This window comes from Lampetra planeri, chromosome 2 (genome assembly GCF_965212315.1).
Source record: "Lampetra planeri chromosome 2, kcLamPlan1.2.h2, whole genome shotgun sequence".
In the NCBI taxonomy this organism is placed as follows: Eukaryota; Metazoa; Chordata; class Hyperoartia; order Petromyzontiformes; family Petromyzontidae; genus Lampetra; species Lampetra planeri.
Window position 1 is genome coordinate 31,812,898 of NC_136108.1, and position 14,510 is coordinate 31,827,407.

The 14,510-nt window shown below is 44.7% G+C and overlaps 1 protein-coding gene across 5 annotated transcripts in view; it reads left to right on the plus strand.

Annotated features, from left to right (window-relative positions):
• Positions 1 to 14,126, plus strand: part of LOC144731794 (protein scribble homolog) — a 51,596-nt gene extending 37,470 nt beyond the window's left edge. For 2 of the 5 annotated variants that reach the window (XM_078613038.1, XM_078613064.1), the window contains 11 exons: positions 4 to 120; positions 1,132 to 1,314; positions 2,539 to 2,658; positions 4,369 to 4,422; positions 5,671 to 5,767; positions 7,349 to 7,508; positions 8,830 to 9,021; positions 10,259 to 10,398; positions 12,168 to 12,223; positions 12,743 to 12,841; positions 13,089 to 13,309. In XM_078613038.1, coding sequence (XP_078469164.1) covers positions 4 to 120; positions 1,132 to 1,314; positions 2,539 to 2,658; positions 4,369 to 4,422; positions 5,671 to 5,767; positions 7,349 to 7,508; positions 8,830 to 9,021; positions 10,259 to 10,398; positions 12,168 to 12,223; positions 12,743 to 12,841; positions 13,089 to 13,157 — 1,287 coding nt within the window. In that variant the 3' untranslated portion in view covers positions 13,158 to 13,309. The other 3 variants (XM_078613047.1, XM_078613074.1, XM_078613055.1) reach the window with 3 other exon arrangements.
• Positions 14,127 to 14,510: the final 384 nt, after the last annotated feature.

Here is a 14,510-nt window from a genome sequence, read left to right on the forward strand (position 1 = left end):
CAGGAAATCGAGATTGAGAAAAGGGTCGGAGAGAAGCTGGGGATGAGCATACGCGGAGGCGCGCGGAGTCACCCGGGTAACCCGTTCGATAGCGGCGATGAGGGTATCTTCATCTCTCGGGTGAGCCCGACCCCTGATCCCCCCCCACCCACCCACCCACCACCACTTCACCCCGCCGTAGTCGTGTTTCCCACCCCAGGTGACGACGAGGGGTAGATGTATTGATGGCGTGTGAGCTGGAAAAACATGTAGTGTTTCCGTCGCCGTTCACAGGGCAAATCGCCAAGGCGATGTGTTTTTAACCGTTTAATCAAACTGTCAATAACGACTGTTTGGCAGTGAAAGCTCTGGTGCGTGTGTTTACGATGGTGCCTCTGCGAGCTGGTGACCTATCCCCGCTTTGCACGCTTGCTCGCTCGGCAGCGACGTGGCTCGGGTAGTGCGTATGCCGCTCGTTGCAGAGATTCACGGTTGCGGCCCCGTGGGCCACCCTGGTTAATACTGCGGGTGTATTAACCAGGGGAAAAAAAACACGCGCCGTTTTCCTTCGCAGTGGGCGTTATAGATCCAACGATGTCTTTGGCAGGAGTGGGCCATTGTGTTCCGGCGTCATGGTCCAACTTGACAAAATTTGAAAAATTACCCACAAATGAATCGAGTGGCATTTTGCGTGTCAATCAGGATCGGAATCTTTATTGAGACGGAAGGAATCCGATGAGCTTTGTTGAAGCTCTTTTCCACAGACGTCCAGTCGGGGTGGGTCAGAAAGTTACAACAATAGACAATACAAAAACAGACAGGAGTGCAAAGTATAGGAAAGGTTAAGCAAGTCACTCAAAATAAATGAATACAAATAAAGTATATAGGTTCAAGTTACAAGTTCCCCCCCCCCTACCCCCTATTGGCAGCCCACAGAGCTTGGGCAATTGTTGGTGCCGATTTTAGGCTGTCTTCCAGCTTGTTTGTAGTTTCCTGCCCATACAAGCTCGATAGACTGAATGGCGCCCTCTCCTTCGCAGTAACCTCTGATGCTCTGCTGAGAGTGGCATGAAATGTACTGACTATGTCATCCGCACGGTTGGCCACGTACGGTGCGAAAGAAGTTCAACATATCTACATTTGCTTTTGCAGATAAACAGCTCGGGAGCTTGCGGCCGCGAGGGACAACTGCGTGTGGGCATGCGGCTGCTGGAGGTGAACGGGCAGTCCCTGCTTGGCGCCACGCACACGGAGGCGGTGCGAGCGCTGCGCTCCGTGGGCGACAAGCTGGCGGTGCTCGTGTGCCACGGCTACGACGCTAGCGCCGCCACGGAGGCAAGGAAACCCCCCCCGTCCCCGTCCTCCCGACTCCTCCTCCACCGTCGCCCCCTCCCAGCACGGCTACGGCGGCCGCCTTGTCTGTTGTAACTGAGGCGCCCGTGTACTCATGTGCTGGCGTTATTATCCAGCTACTTTTTTTTTTTAGCAGAGGAGTGGAATGGATGATTGGTAGAGCCATCGATTACTTATTAAGTGATTGATTATCCCAGCTGTGGTTCAGAAGTCTTCCTAAGGATTCTGTGCAAAAAAAGATCTTAACTGCCCGTGAAGCGTCAGTGAGTGGTTCGCCCCCTGCTGGGTTCACAGTGCTATGGCACTGTGTGCAGTTTGTCACCTCTACAGTACCATGACCCAGTCCATGCTACAAAAGCTCTATTTGTCAGTAATTGGTTGTTTGGTGAATGACAGGTGTGAGTGTGCAAGTGATAAGTGTTCGTGCCGAGTGCTGGATGTCAGATGAGGATTGGTGTTTCAGCAGCAATTGTGATTGAGTGTTCATGTAAGTGGTGAGTGTCAGGTTTGGTAAGTTGTGTAAGGGGTGTCTGGTGATGTGGTTAGTGATTTTGGTGAGTGGTTTCATATTTGTGGATTTTTTTTGCTGTCAGTTAAGTGGTGTTTGAGTTCCTGGTGAGAATCCTGTAAGTTTGGAGTGGTGAGTTGGTGAGGGGTGAGTAGTAAACATGCGGTGAGTATAAGTGGTTATTTTGAATGGTGAGTGTCTGTTGAGTGATGAGTGTCAGGTGAGTGGGGAGGATCCGGTGAATCCCGAGTGTCGTGTGGTTCATGATTGTCTGGTATCGAGTGTGATGTGTCATTATGCTATTCATACAATGGGCTGCCCTCTTTTTTAAGTAATTGTGATTGGATAAGTGAGTGCTGCATTAGGGTCTGTTCATATCTGGCTGTCATTGGTGTGACTGATACTTTTCCATTTTAATGCATGTGTTACTTTCCTCATTATGACACTTCAGAATTGATATGTCTTGGTTAGATGTTTGCTGTCATCAAAATACTTATTTTCCATCTGACTTTACCTATATTCTATTACATGCAATCGAAACGCTGCACGAGGTCATGTTTACATATCACGTCCGCAGTCGTATAACAATATAGTGAGCCCTTTGGTAGAATGAATAAGGCAGCTTGTCTTTCAGTGCAAATGTTCAGTGGCCCTTCTCGTAAGTTGATGCCGTTAAACAAATGAAACAATTTTCCCAGATATCGCCGGGCATCATCGCCAACCCGTTCATCATGGCGGGTGGCAGGAAGAACAGCATGGAGAGCATCTCGTCCATTGACCGCGACGTAACAATGGAAGAGGTGGAGCTGCTGCACAACGTGGGTCCACGCACGGATGCGGCGGGCGCCACCACGACACCGTTGCTCCCTTGAGACAGCCGCATTGTATTTATGTTGAACTTCTTGGTTCTTTCGGTAAAGTCACGTAGAAGGGAAGTAATAAAATAATAAAAATAAAACATAAGAAAATAATTCTCACGACGTTTCGGCGTTGTGGCCGAAACGTCGTGATAATTATTTTATTATGTTTTATTTTTATTATTTTATTACTTCCCTTCTACGTGACTTTACCGAAAGAACCAAGAAGATGAATCCCTGCAGTCACGAAAGCTTTAAATCGAAATATGTTGAACTTCTTTTGCACTGTATGTAACCAACCACGATAATCGGAGTTACGGGGGGAAGGACAATAAACTAAACAAGAAAAGCAGTTCTAAAGAAATTAATTTTCAATCTAGATTTAAAAGTTCATAGCTCCAGTGGCGTCCTAATATCGGAAGGGAAGAGCGTTCCAGATGGCCGCAGAATCGCATCTGAAAGCGCACGATGCGGTGACCGCCTTGGTTTGACGGCTAGCCAAAAGCCGCTGCGAGGATCACCGGAGTTCGCATGATGGTTTATGCTCTTTGCCGAGATCAGCAAGGTTAATTTGTGGCATGCACTGTGTGTAATGAGTGCCACCGCTCCCGGACATGAACGGAAGGGAGCGTGAACATGCAGTCGATGCAGTAGAGGGAGCCACATTGTTGTGGGCAGTCATGTGTCTTGTCGCACAAGCACTGAACAATGTCGATTTGAAACGATCACATGCTACAATATGTAGCATGTAGAAAAATTGCGGACCATGCTTTCGCCAAATTGAGGCCATAGTCTGCTGATGAGACTGAGAAAGTTGAAAACGGTTGTGGAATTCCTTACCGTTTGAAATTAGTTTATCCGATGATGTAGATACTTTTATGTCTCGTCTTAAAACACATCTTAAGTCCGTTTATTTGGCTTCTCTGTCTCGCTTGGCCTTTCCTTATTCTTAGTCTTACAAGGCGCCTTGAGACATGAGTGGAAGGCGCCTTACAAATAAATGTTTATTATTTTCAATGCTGCGGGGAAAAACCTGTCCCGATCACTGAGGGCCAAAAATGTAACTGATTTTATTTGTGTTTGTGGAACAGACCCAGATAATGCAAAGCAGGTGTACATTTGGATTGTAAATGTTGTGGATTTGCTCTCCCAACACAACCGGTGTGCTGTACTAGTAACGAATTGGCACGTTCTGTTTACGTTGCAAACCTTACTAATTGGCTGTGTCGGGTGGTGGCGGGTTTAACGATACATTTGTATTTACGTGATCTAACCCAAAAAAAATACTATTCTAGATGTACATTTTGCGATATAAATCTGTTGTTTACTTTACAACAGATTTGTCATCTATTATTTTTGTTTCTTCAAGTAATATGTTTACTTGCTGACACCTTTTGAAGGTCACATGGGCATTGAGCCAACTTACCGTAGATGAGCGAGGGAGCGAGAATTAAACCGGCACGTGCCATTAAAACGTAAACAATTCGCGAGCATTGTTAATACGCAACCTGGATAAATCCACCCACGGATAATCATCAACATGTGGGATGAGCTTCATTGCCTTCACGCCCAAACTCTCGTGGAGCGACCCTCACCGTTCCACTTGAACTTGAAGATTCAAGTGAAGTCGTCGTTGAACAGTGTGACGAACTTACTATCGTTTGAATGTAGGAGAAACTGAGAAGAGAGTGTGAAAGAGCATTGTGCCTTAAGGAAGCTACACAGGTACAGTTCGTATGCCATTAGTGCTGTCTATTAGTGTTGTCTATTAGTGTTGTTTTCCATCGGCATGCTCACGATTAACACCTGTGGGTTTCCACGTCTTAACAAACGTCACTAACTTAACCCGGAAAGGTTTCACAGGTCCGTGTCTGTGGATTCATCGTTTTGTTAGTTTTTTTTGTCCGCGTTACATTTTCATCGTTGATGCGGTTTCACCACCTTCGTTCAAAATGTAACGTGGTAGCCATTTGTAGATATCATCATCGTCCGATCACTGCAGAATAAATGTGTGCCCTACTCAGAAGCGGTGGAATGTTCAGATCCCAAGCAAGTAGCCTCCCCAGTGGTATAACAATGTGTCGGTTCATTTGCTAATATAGACTCTCTAGCTCACGATGAACGCACTGATTTACATGCAAAAGAATCGGTTTTTTCCACTTAATATGTTGTGTGTAATGGTTTCGTATGACCCCTACTACATTCACACATTGTTGCACCATTGACTTGTTCCATAAAAAAGCCATATGTATACTTCTAAAACTGGATGATAAAAAAATTACACGCCGTGATAATTTTCACTGCGGTTGCCTACTTTGTGGAACTGGCCAACGCGTAGTCAACTGTGGAGGCTTGTCATATTCAACGTGGGAAATGCGGTGACCAAATAAATCCAGCGTGCAGAGTACACGGAGGAATATAAAAGTGGCGCAGTCCGTAGCGAGACACCACCACTGGACCTGCCTCCAGTTTGGCACTGTCAACCTACGCCTGGCCCTCCTAAATTATCTCGTTCCACCGCCTCTGTCAGTACTTACACGAGGTTACTGAAGATCCATCCCGGGCATGTAATGACGCGTCGATTCCGCCTTTGATATTCATTTTTACACTCAACGTTAACATAACTTGTGAGTGTAAGCATCGATTACTTTCCATTCGTGTACGTTGTTTGTCACGGGTTCACGTGACCCCTGCGATCATAAGCATCGCTGCTTTCACGACGGTGTTAAAAAGAAAATCGACTCTTGAAACGAATCGCGGCCCCCAAACCGTGACGGTTGAACCACGGTGTGGACGCGTCATTGCATGCCTAATTCGCCAGTACAGTCATACGTGTGACGTACACTAACACCGGGTACGTATCTACGTACGTTGAACTTCCACAACGCACGTAGCCAACCGTGCTGATCGGAGGTGCGTACCATGGTCACGCGCGTGTTCGCCCGGCCTTATCGGATGTGTGCGTGTCTGCAGGCCAGCGCCGAGGAGCGCGGGCAGGAGGTGGACAACCGCGTGAGCGACGGTCCCGGGGAAGAGCGCGCGTTGCAGGGGTCGGCATCACGACAGCGCGGTGAGGCCTCGTCGGCCCAAGTTTTCACGCCTTGCCAATGCATCCGTCCCACACCGACATTCGTTCTTTTTTAAATCCTTTATATTAAGTTCGCTTGCTTGCTTAGGACCGTGCACATCTTTCGGTCGTTTTTTAACCCACTTCCCGTAATCCAATCGAGCTGACATTTTCCACACAGACTTGTGCGTGACAATGCATTTTCGTGAAAAAAAAATTCCAAAATTTTCCACTGTTTAGGGAATTTTTTTAAAATATTTAATTACCAATTGTTTAATGCTGCCAGACAATCATCTGACCCATAGGTGGCAGCCATCTCAAGCCAGAGGACGAGAGGACTCTAGCCGCCACGCATATAAAGGATTTATAGTGAAAAACTTTGTTTTTACGGGTTATACTTGTCTGCTGTATGGATGTGAATTGAGCGGCTACTGTAAATCGATGTCCAAGTTGTAAATCCAGTTGCTGGTTTCGGGGGGCATCAGGCGCCGCTGTCACATTCGAGAGATTATTTTGCCGTTTATTAATCCGACGGATGAACTGTGCTGGGTCTGCACTTTGGAAAGCTTGGGTGACCAAAAACACATGGTTTCAAATACATCCGTGTTGTCAGTCCTCTCACCTGTGGTCGAAATGGATCCGCTAATAGCAGATGGCTTCTGTTAAATTATAAAATGCTTGGCCCATGTCAGAATGCTTTATGATGGAAGGATTCTTTAGGGGGGAGCTGTGACCTCCAAGGTGTCCGGATAAAGCTGCATCATGAAATGCATAATTTGGTTTAAATTTCTCTTTGCCCTAAATTCATATCTTAACTCTGGGGAAAAAGCCGCTGGGCACATTTCTGCTTCTCAAAGCTGCCGGTTATAATGCAGGAGTATTGCAATAATGCAGTGGAGAAATAAGAAGACGAGATGTAACACACAGGCAGTGGAAGTGCAATGGATGGCACTGCAATCTGGACTTGGCGACCCGAATCAGTGGCAAGTGATATCTGAACAGTCCTCGGTCCATATTCTTGGTTCTTTCGGTAAAGTCACATAGAAGGGAAATAATATTGTTTTATATTTTTATTATTTTATTATTTCCCTTCTACGTGACTTTACCGAAAGAACCAAGAATATGAATCAGTGCAGTCACGAAAGCTTTAAATCGGAATGTAGTCATCGGTCCGCCGCTGCTCTCACCCAATACGTGTACCGACTGATGTGAAGTATGGTCAACGCCCATGACTGACAGTGAGGGAAGCCTTCATCCAGCAGTGGATTGGCAAAGGGCTGTAATCTAAATTTTGATTTAAAGCTTTCGTCACTGCAGGGATTCATATTATTGGCTCTTTCGGTAAAGTCACGTAGAAGGGAAACAATAAAATAATAAAAATATAAAACAATAAAATTATCACGACGTTTCGACTGCAACACAAGAAATCATCGTCAGCTGTGAAAAACACAGCAAGAAAATTTGAAGTGACGGTTTTTTATTGACTTATATTGTTTCCCTTCTACGTGGCTGTAATCTACTTGTAATATTATCGTTCGCTATTGCGTCACAAAATTAATGCAAGTATCCGTACGTTTTCTTCAGCTACGGAGACGTTGCAGAAGCCTGCCCATGACGAGTGCCTTATGGGGAACAACGATCACAGCAGTGACGACTCCAGCCAGTGTCTGGAGCTAGAGGCTGCCCACACGGGAGGGATACCATCTCTCCAATTGGAAGACAAAGACTGCAACCTCAACACCAGGTATTTGACTGATGCAGGAAAGGAAAAAAAACACTTGCAGCAGAAGCAAACCCCTACACTACAAAACACAAAATAAGAGTTTTCAAGTAACTCGACGAAAACGCTAATCGTTATTTTGTGTCCTGTATTACGAAGTTTTTATGGATTCGAACACCTTCAGCAGAAGCAAACCCTACACTACAAAACACAAAATAAGAGTTTTCAAGTAACTCGATGAAAACGCTAATCGTTATTTTGTGTCCTGTATTACGAATTTTTGATGGATTCGAACACTTGCAGCAGAAGCAAAAACCCTACACTACAAAACACAAAATAAGAGTTTCCAAGTAACTCGACGAAAACGCTAATCGTTATTTTGTGTCCTGTATTACGAAGTTTTTTATGAATTCGAACGTATGTCGTCAAGAGAGGGTCATTGCCTATAACATTTGACAGTTCACCAGCATTGTTTAAAGCGAGTCTGACTCGCCGTATGTTGAATCCGGTCCAGAGTTTGCTAGTTTATTAATGTCTTTGCTATTTTTCTGTAAATATTTAAACCCAGGGAGGAGCAGTGTTGCCTCCCCCCCCCCCCTCTTTACTAACCCGCACACTGACATGTGTAGAGAATTATGGTCAGACAACCTCCACAACCCATACGGAGGCCATTCAGTGATGAAATGACAAATAGTTGTATATCAAGTATGTTTTTAACCCAGGTCACATTTGAAAGAGAGAGTCTTGGTTTCAATGGGCTGTCACCTGGTCATGATTAACAGGTGATCTGTATGTCTGTATGCGCACACCATTGCAACAGAGGAGGAATTGCAAACGGGTGTTTGGGCACCTGCCACCAGTTTTGGTTTTACCAGGATAGTGTGGGAATTGGCATCTGTGTTCGGGTGGCAGGAATTTATTTGTACCGAGATCTGTATGTGTTTCGAGCTTCTTTCGCACGGTACATGGCCAACGTGCTAATTGGAGGTGCATGGGAAGGACAACAAACTAAACACAAAAAGTAATTCTAAAGAAATTAGTTTTAAATTAGATTAAAGAGTGCACAGCTCCAGTGGCTTCCTTATATCGGAAGGAAAGATCGTTCCAGACGGCCGCAGAAGCGCATCTAACGCAGTGATCGTCATTGTTCGATGGTTAGCCAATAGCCGCTGCGAGCATGATCGGAGTTTACCTGATGATTTATGCACCTTGACGAGATCGGCATAGACCTCGTGCTGACTGAGCAATATAACCGCGGTTGGTCTACGGTTGGGGGCGGGGGGGAAGGTGGCAACGCGACCTGCTGCGAGCGAGTTTGGCGTGCGCGTGTGGTCCCGTGCCGCAGGCCCGAGGGGCACGAGGTGTTCGTGGAGAGCCGGGCGCCGGCGCCCGTCAGGACGGCCAAGGCCGAGCGGCGCTACCAGGAGCGCGCGAGCGGCGGGCCGAGCCCCGAGCCGCTGCCCAGCGACGGGGATCTCTCCCCAGCCGAGCGCAGGGCCCTGCAGGCGGAGAAGAGAGCCATGTGGCGCGCCGCCAGGTGCGTCCCGTACCCACGGGTATAGTAGTGTAGTGTATCGTAGTGTGTAGTGTATAGTAGTGTATAGTAGTGTAGTGTATCGTAGTGTAGTGTGTAGTGTAGTGTATCGTATCGTATAGTGTATAGTAGTGTAGTGTATCGTAATGTAGTGTATAGTAGTGTAGTGTATAGTAGTGTAGTGTATCGTAGTGTAGTGTGTAGTGTAGTGTATCGTATCGTATAGTGTATAGTAGTGTAGTGTATAGTAGTGTAGTGTAGTGTGTAGTGTATCGTATAGTGTAGTGTAGTGTATAGTAGTGTAGTGTATCATAGTGTAGTGTATCGTAGTGTAGTGTGTAGTGTAGTGTATCGTATCGTATAGTGTATAGTAGTGTAGTGTATAGTAGTGTAGTGTATAGTAGTGTAGTGTATCGTATCGTAGTGTAGTGTATAGTGTATAGTAGTGTAGTGTATAGTAGTGTAGTGTATAGTAGTGTAGTGTATAGTAGTGTAGTGTATAGTAGTGTAGTGTATCGTAGTGTAGTGTATAGTGTATAGTAGTGTAGTGTATCGTAGTGTAGTGTATCGTAGTGTAGTGTATCGTAGTGTAGTGTATAGTGTATGGGTGGTGCCCGAGGGTTTTGTCCTTGGGGTGGGGGGGGGGGTGGGCGTGGTGGAGGGGTAATCGATTGTAAGAGGAATCAAGTGATCCAAAATTTAATGGAACATAAATCGTGCTTTTGCGTAGGTTCTTTAACGCATGGCAACTTGCGTTTTTCCTCGGAGGTGTTTATTAGCAGGACGGAAGACGTCAGGTAGATGTCAAGGCAAAATTTATTTACATATTTGTAAATCGTCCTTTTGTCGTGCTGGTGTTTGCAAGTGTTAAGACAACCCTTTTTCTCAATTTGGCCAATTTTCTAGAGGGTAAGTACCGAACTGCATCACAACTGTATAATAAAGCTATATTCGTGATTATACTTTACCACTCTTGTCAGCGCAATATTTTTGATAATCAGGGCTTAATTTTAGTTCTGGAAAATATTTCCATAAGGCTGTGGATCAGGAATGGGAGTCCAAGATGAGGGTCCGGGATGGAGGGCGGGGGGGGGGTGGTGGGGGTGCTCTGGAATATATCCCACAACAAATAAAGACCTGACGATAACGCTTGATAACCAAAGGGTAACAACCCTGGTTACCATCCTAATTTGAACGTCACTTGATCGATAGTTTTTTTTTTCCACCCCACTGATAACAGGATGAAATCTCTCGAGCAAGATGCGCTCAAGGCCCAGATGGTGATCGCGAAGGCGCGGGAGAACCAGAAGCGCAACAACCTGGACCGGCTGTCCGAGACCCCTTCGCCTGCTCTCTCGGCCTCCCCGTCTCCGCATGATGGTGCGTCTCCCTTGCCCCGTCCACTCCTACTGGCGGCCTTCTGGACTCGTGCCGCGAACATGTGCGAAAAGCAAGCGGCAAATGCTGTGCCGTTTCGCTGCTCGGTCTACACCCGAGTGATCCGTTGTGCAACCAAAGCGCCTGCGTGTATGTGGATACAATCGATTCAGTTGCACGCAATGGAGTTGCTCGGCCCGTCTGTTTTCTTAATTCGCAATAATGGTGATTGAAACGAATTTATTGATATTCTTGGTTCTTTCGGTAAAGTCACGTAGAAGGGACATAATAAAATAATCAAAATATAAAACAAATTTTCTTGCTGTGGATTTCACAGCTGATGATGTTTGCTTGTGTTGCAGTCGAAACGTCGTGAGAATTTTATTGTTTAATATTTTTATTATTTTCCTTCTACGTGACTTTACCGAAAGAACCAAGAATATGAATCCCTGCAGTTCACGAAAGCTTTAAATCAGAATTAATTGATGTTTTAATTTCATGTAAGCCATGGCTGGCCCATGATCCACAGAGTTTATGGGCCTCCTGTCTTGTATGGCCCTTTCTCAATCCACTGCTGGATGAGGGCCTGCCCAGATTCCAGCCAGCAAGGCCGTAAGGAATATTTTGATCTATCTTCACCATGCTGGTCAGTGCAGTTTGGCGAAGTTGGAGGCATACAGGACTGCAAGGGATTTTGCTACACAGCCCTCTACTGACCATCTTGCTTAGGTTATTATATCTGACCAGATCGGGTACATTTTGGGTGCACCGCCTTCAATATTATTATAATGTGGGTCTACATCTCGTCTAGTTGCGACTGAATTTAGAGATGCATGTACAGAACAATCCACACAGAGCTGTATCATCTCAAGTGGCATTGGCCTTCTTCAGGTCAGACTAAAGCTGTGCCTGTATAAACTGTCTCAGACATGATAATTGGTTTTTTACCCTTTTATCTGGCAACAAAACTGACACCTTTTTTACGAGGAGTCATGTTTGCATAGACCACAATACCTGCGGTCGGAATGCAAACAAAAAACACAACTCTGATAATGATATGCACTGTCCTTGAAATTGATTGGTCCACACCCGAGACAGCTTTTCTTAGAGCCTAGTCTCACATGGGTTGGACCAGATGACGCCAAAAGGCGCACAACTCAAAGACAATGCACCATCAGAGTATGAGAGCTCGGGGTAAGCATTTACACCATAGGTATTGTGGTCTATGCAAACATGACTCCTCGTAAAAAAGGTGTCAGTTTTGTTGCCAGATAAAAGGGTAAAAAACCAATTGTCATATTTTTGTACTGGCAAATGAGGTACCAATGGTTTCTCAGACATTCCCTCGCTCTCACCTCAACCCTAACCCTTGCCATTACATCCATTCCTCACAATAACCCACCATCTCTGCTTAACTCTACCTCCCATTACTGTGAAGCCTCAGTCTTCTAACGTTCTTCAGTGGATATTTTCTGCTAAAAATTGCATATTTTCATGCTGTTACCCTCACCCTGCAGCGTTTTCTCTCTCATGCCTCTGCTGTTGTATTTTTCTCCTTCCAACTATGTGGATTTTCTTCTACAGTTGCCTTATGGTCAGGAGCATGAGAACATTGTAACAAAGGGATACAGACCATAGCAAAGCTCTTGCATGTTTACCAATGTAAAAACATCTGGGCATTGTTTACTCTTCACTTTAAGCTGTTTGTTTTTTGTATTAAATGACGTTCATGAGTGTACAACTGCCATTTAAAACCCTTATTTTTCCTTCAGATTACAATGTTTACCAATGTCTTAAAGATGAAACGGGCTCTCCACAAGGGAACTTGGTAAGTTGCTTTTGCCTCCAAATAAAAAAACAAACACTTGCATGAGAGGTGGCCGGGGTGGCTTAGAGGTCGGAGCGCTGAGCCCGCATGGTTAAGATTCTGGATTGGAATCTAGGCAGCTATCTGATTAAACTGGCCTCAAGTGTCGTGAGTCGATTGCACTTAATTTGACAAAATTCCAGCGCTGAGAATTAAAGTATATATATTTGGCAGTCATTCTTCAAACATTACTGTCAGTGGCAGAGAAGGGAAATGACCAGAGGTCACGTGTGAATGGCTTTCAGAGGTAGCTCTGCGTGATCTGCTTCCGTTGGCCGTTTCTCTGAACTATACAACGCAAAACACGATATGTGGCACTGCTCTGATAGGGATCAGAATCGATTCTTTACCACGAGACACGACTGATGAGAATGGATCATGTTATATTTTTTGTATTCAGTCCATATGAATCGTCACCTTGAGCTGCACTTAGCAGAGGTTTCCTGTTTTGATGTAAATCTCTGTGCTGTGTCTCACCAGGGTTCTCAAGCCAGTCTTGAAACAGGATCTGAGCTGAACTGGGTTCAGTCACCGACCACACTAAATGCACCGTCGGACGCCCATACGCAAAACACATATGTGAGTAGTGATCCATTTCTTTGTTACAGAGCTGTGCCAAAACTTTAAATAGTCTCGTCTGAAACATATAATCACAATTTATACATTTCTGCTTCAGTAAACTTCGACAATAAATAACCAGTTCCTTAAATATCATAATTACTTTCCTACCACCAAGAGGAAAGGAAGATCTTGACCTTTTAGCTAACTGGCATTTCTTCAGGATATACTATAATAATTCAAATGTATAATGCTCATTTCATCCTAGGATCCCAATGCGCAATGCATGAACAGCAGGAAACAAAAAAAGAACCAGGGCAACCGACCAAGCGATTGAAGACCGGTTTAAAGAGACGGGTTTTCAAAGCAGACTTAAATATTGATTCAATACCCTCTAGAGGGGCTCTCCAGAGCTCCTTCTGGTCAGCAGCGATGGACAAAACAAACTGCAGCAAGTATACATTTACCAGTTTTTTCCCATGCTTTATTTTGCAGGTATCCAGAAGTGATGACACTCATTGAGGGACGGTGGTGGAGAGAACGGACAGCGTACACCAAATGCCTCATCTGGCAGAAATGCCTTTTTTTGGCACCGACCAGGGATACTTTCTGCTGGTGTATCGTTAACTAGTTATGGTTTTATATGTTCCAGTTTGCATGTTTGGTATGTTTCAAAACGGGATGTAAACTTTCAGTTTAAATGCTCTCAAACTTAGAACGATGAGTAGCGTTTTATTGTAAATTTGGTACAGTTAGTAATGTGTAAAATTTAGAACTAGAGCCATGTTTTTAAACAAAACACTAAGAGGTGTAGAAGGGGGATAGGTTTACAAGTTTGACACATCTGTAAAATAAACTGTGAATGATTTTAACTTTTATATTTGCTGCTTCTTGGTGGGTGTACACGATCGGATGTGAATTTATATATAAAGGAAAAAAAGTACATCACTTGGCATTTTATTTTTGTAAGTTCTTTTACAATACTGTAGGGTTTCAAAAAAACTCCAGTTCCTCCCTTTTGGGCACCGACTTCTTTATCATTCAACGTTCTCAGCCTCGGATAGGTTTCTAAGTGCTTTAACATGTAAAGTAGCACAGTAGTTGTAGTCATTGTAATAGCTGTTTTTGTATGTTAACGCATTACGCCTGTTTTGTAAATCAGTGGAAATAAATGTTGATTTAATTTTCCACCGCTAACATTTCAAGTATGCTCTGTTGTTTTACAATGAGTGTAATTCTGTTATGTTCTGTTATGCTTGTGGGAAAATTTTTTGGGGAAAATAAAGCAAGTGAATTTCATCATCTTTATCAGCCGTGGTCTCCACTGCTGAATGAAGGCATCATCATGCGGGCACCATCCCTCACTCTGTAATGCCACAATCTGTCGCACATGTGCACTTGAGATAATCTCATCACTCCGACTCCATGTTGGTCATCCTCATTTGGTTTACATTTTATGACCAGTTAACCATCGGCAAATAACCCTTCTTGCATCGTGCCATGTTCAAACCCAGGGACCCTTCCACTTTCCTTGATCATCGTACATTAAGTCCAGCTTTTTCTCAATCCACGTCATAATGAAACCTACATACCAGATCCATCTGGAAGGTTGTTTGACCATACCTCACCCTGCTGATCAGTGCCAAAGTGGGCCTGAGACTGGTTTAGATATCGCCACTGCTATGAATTA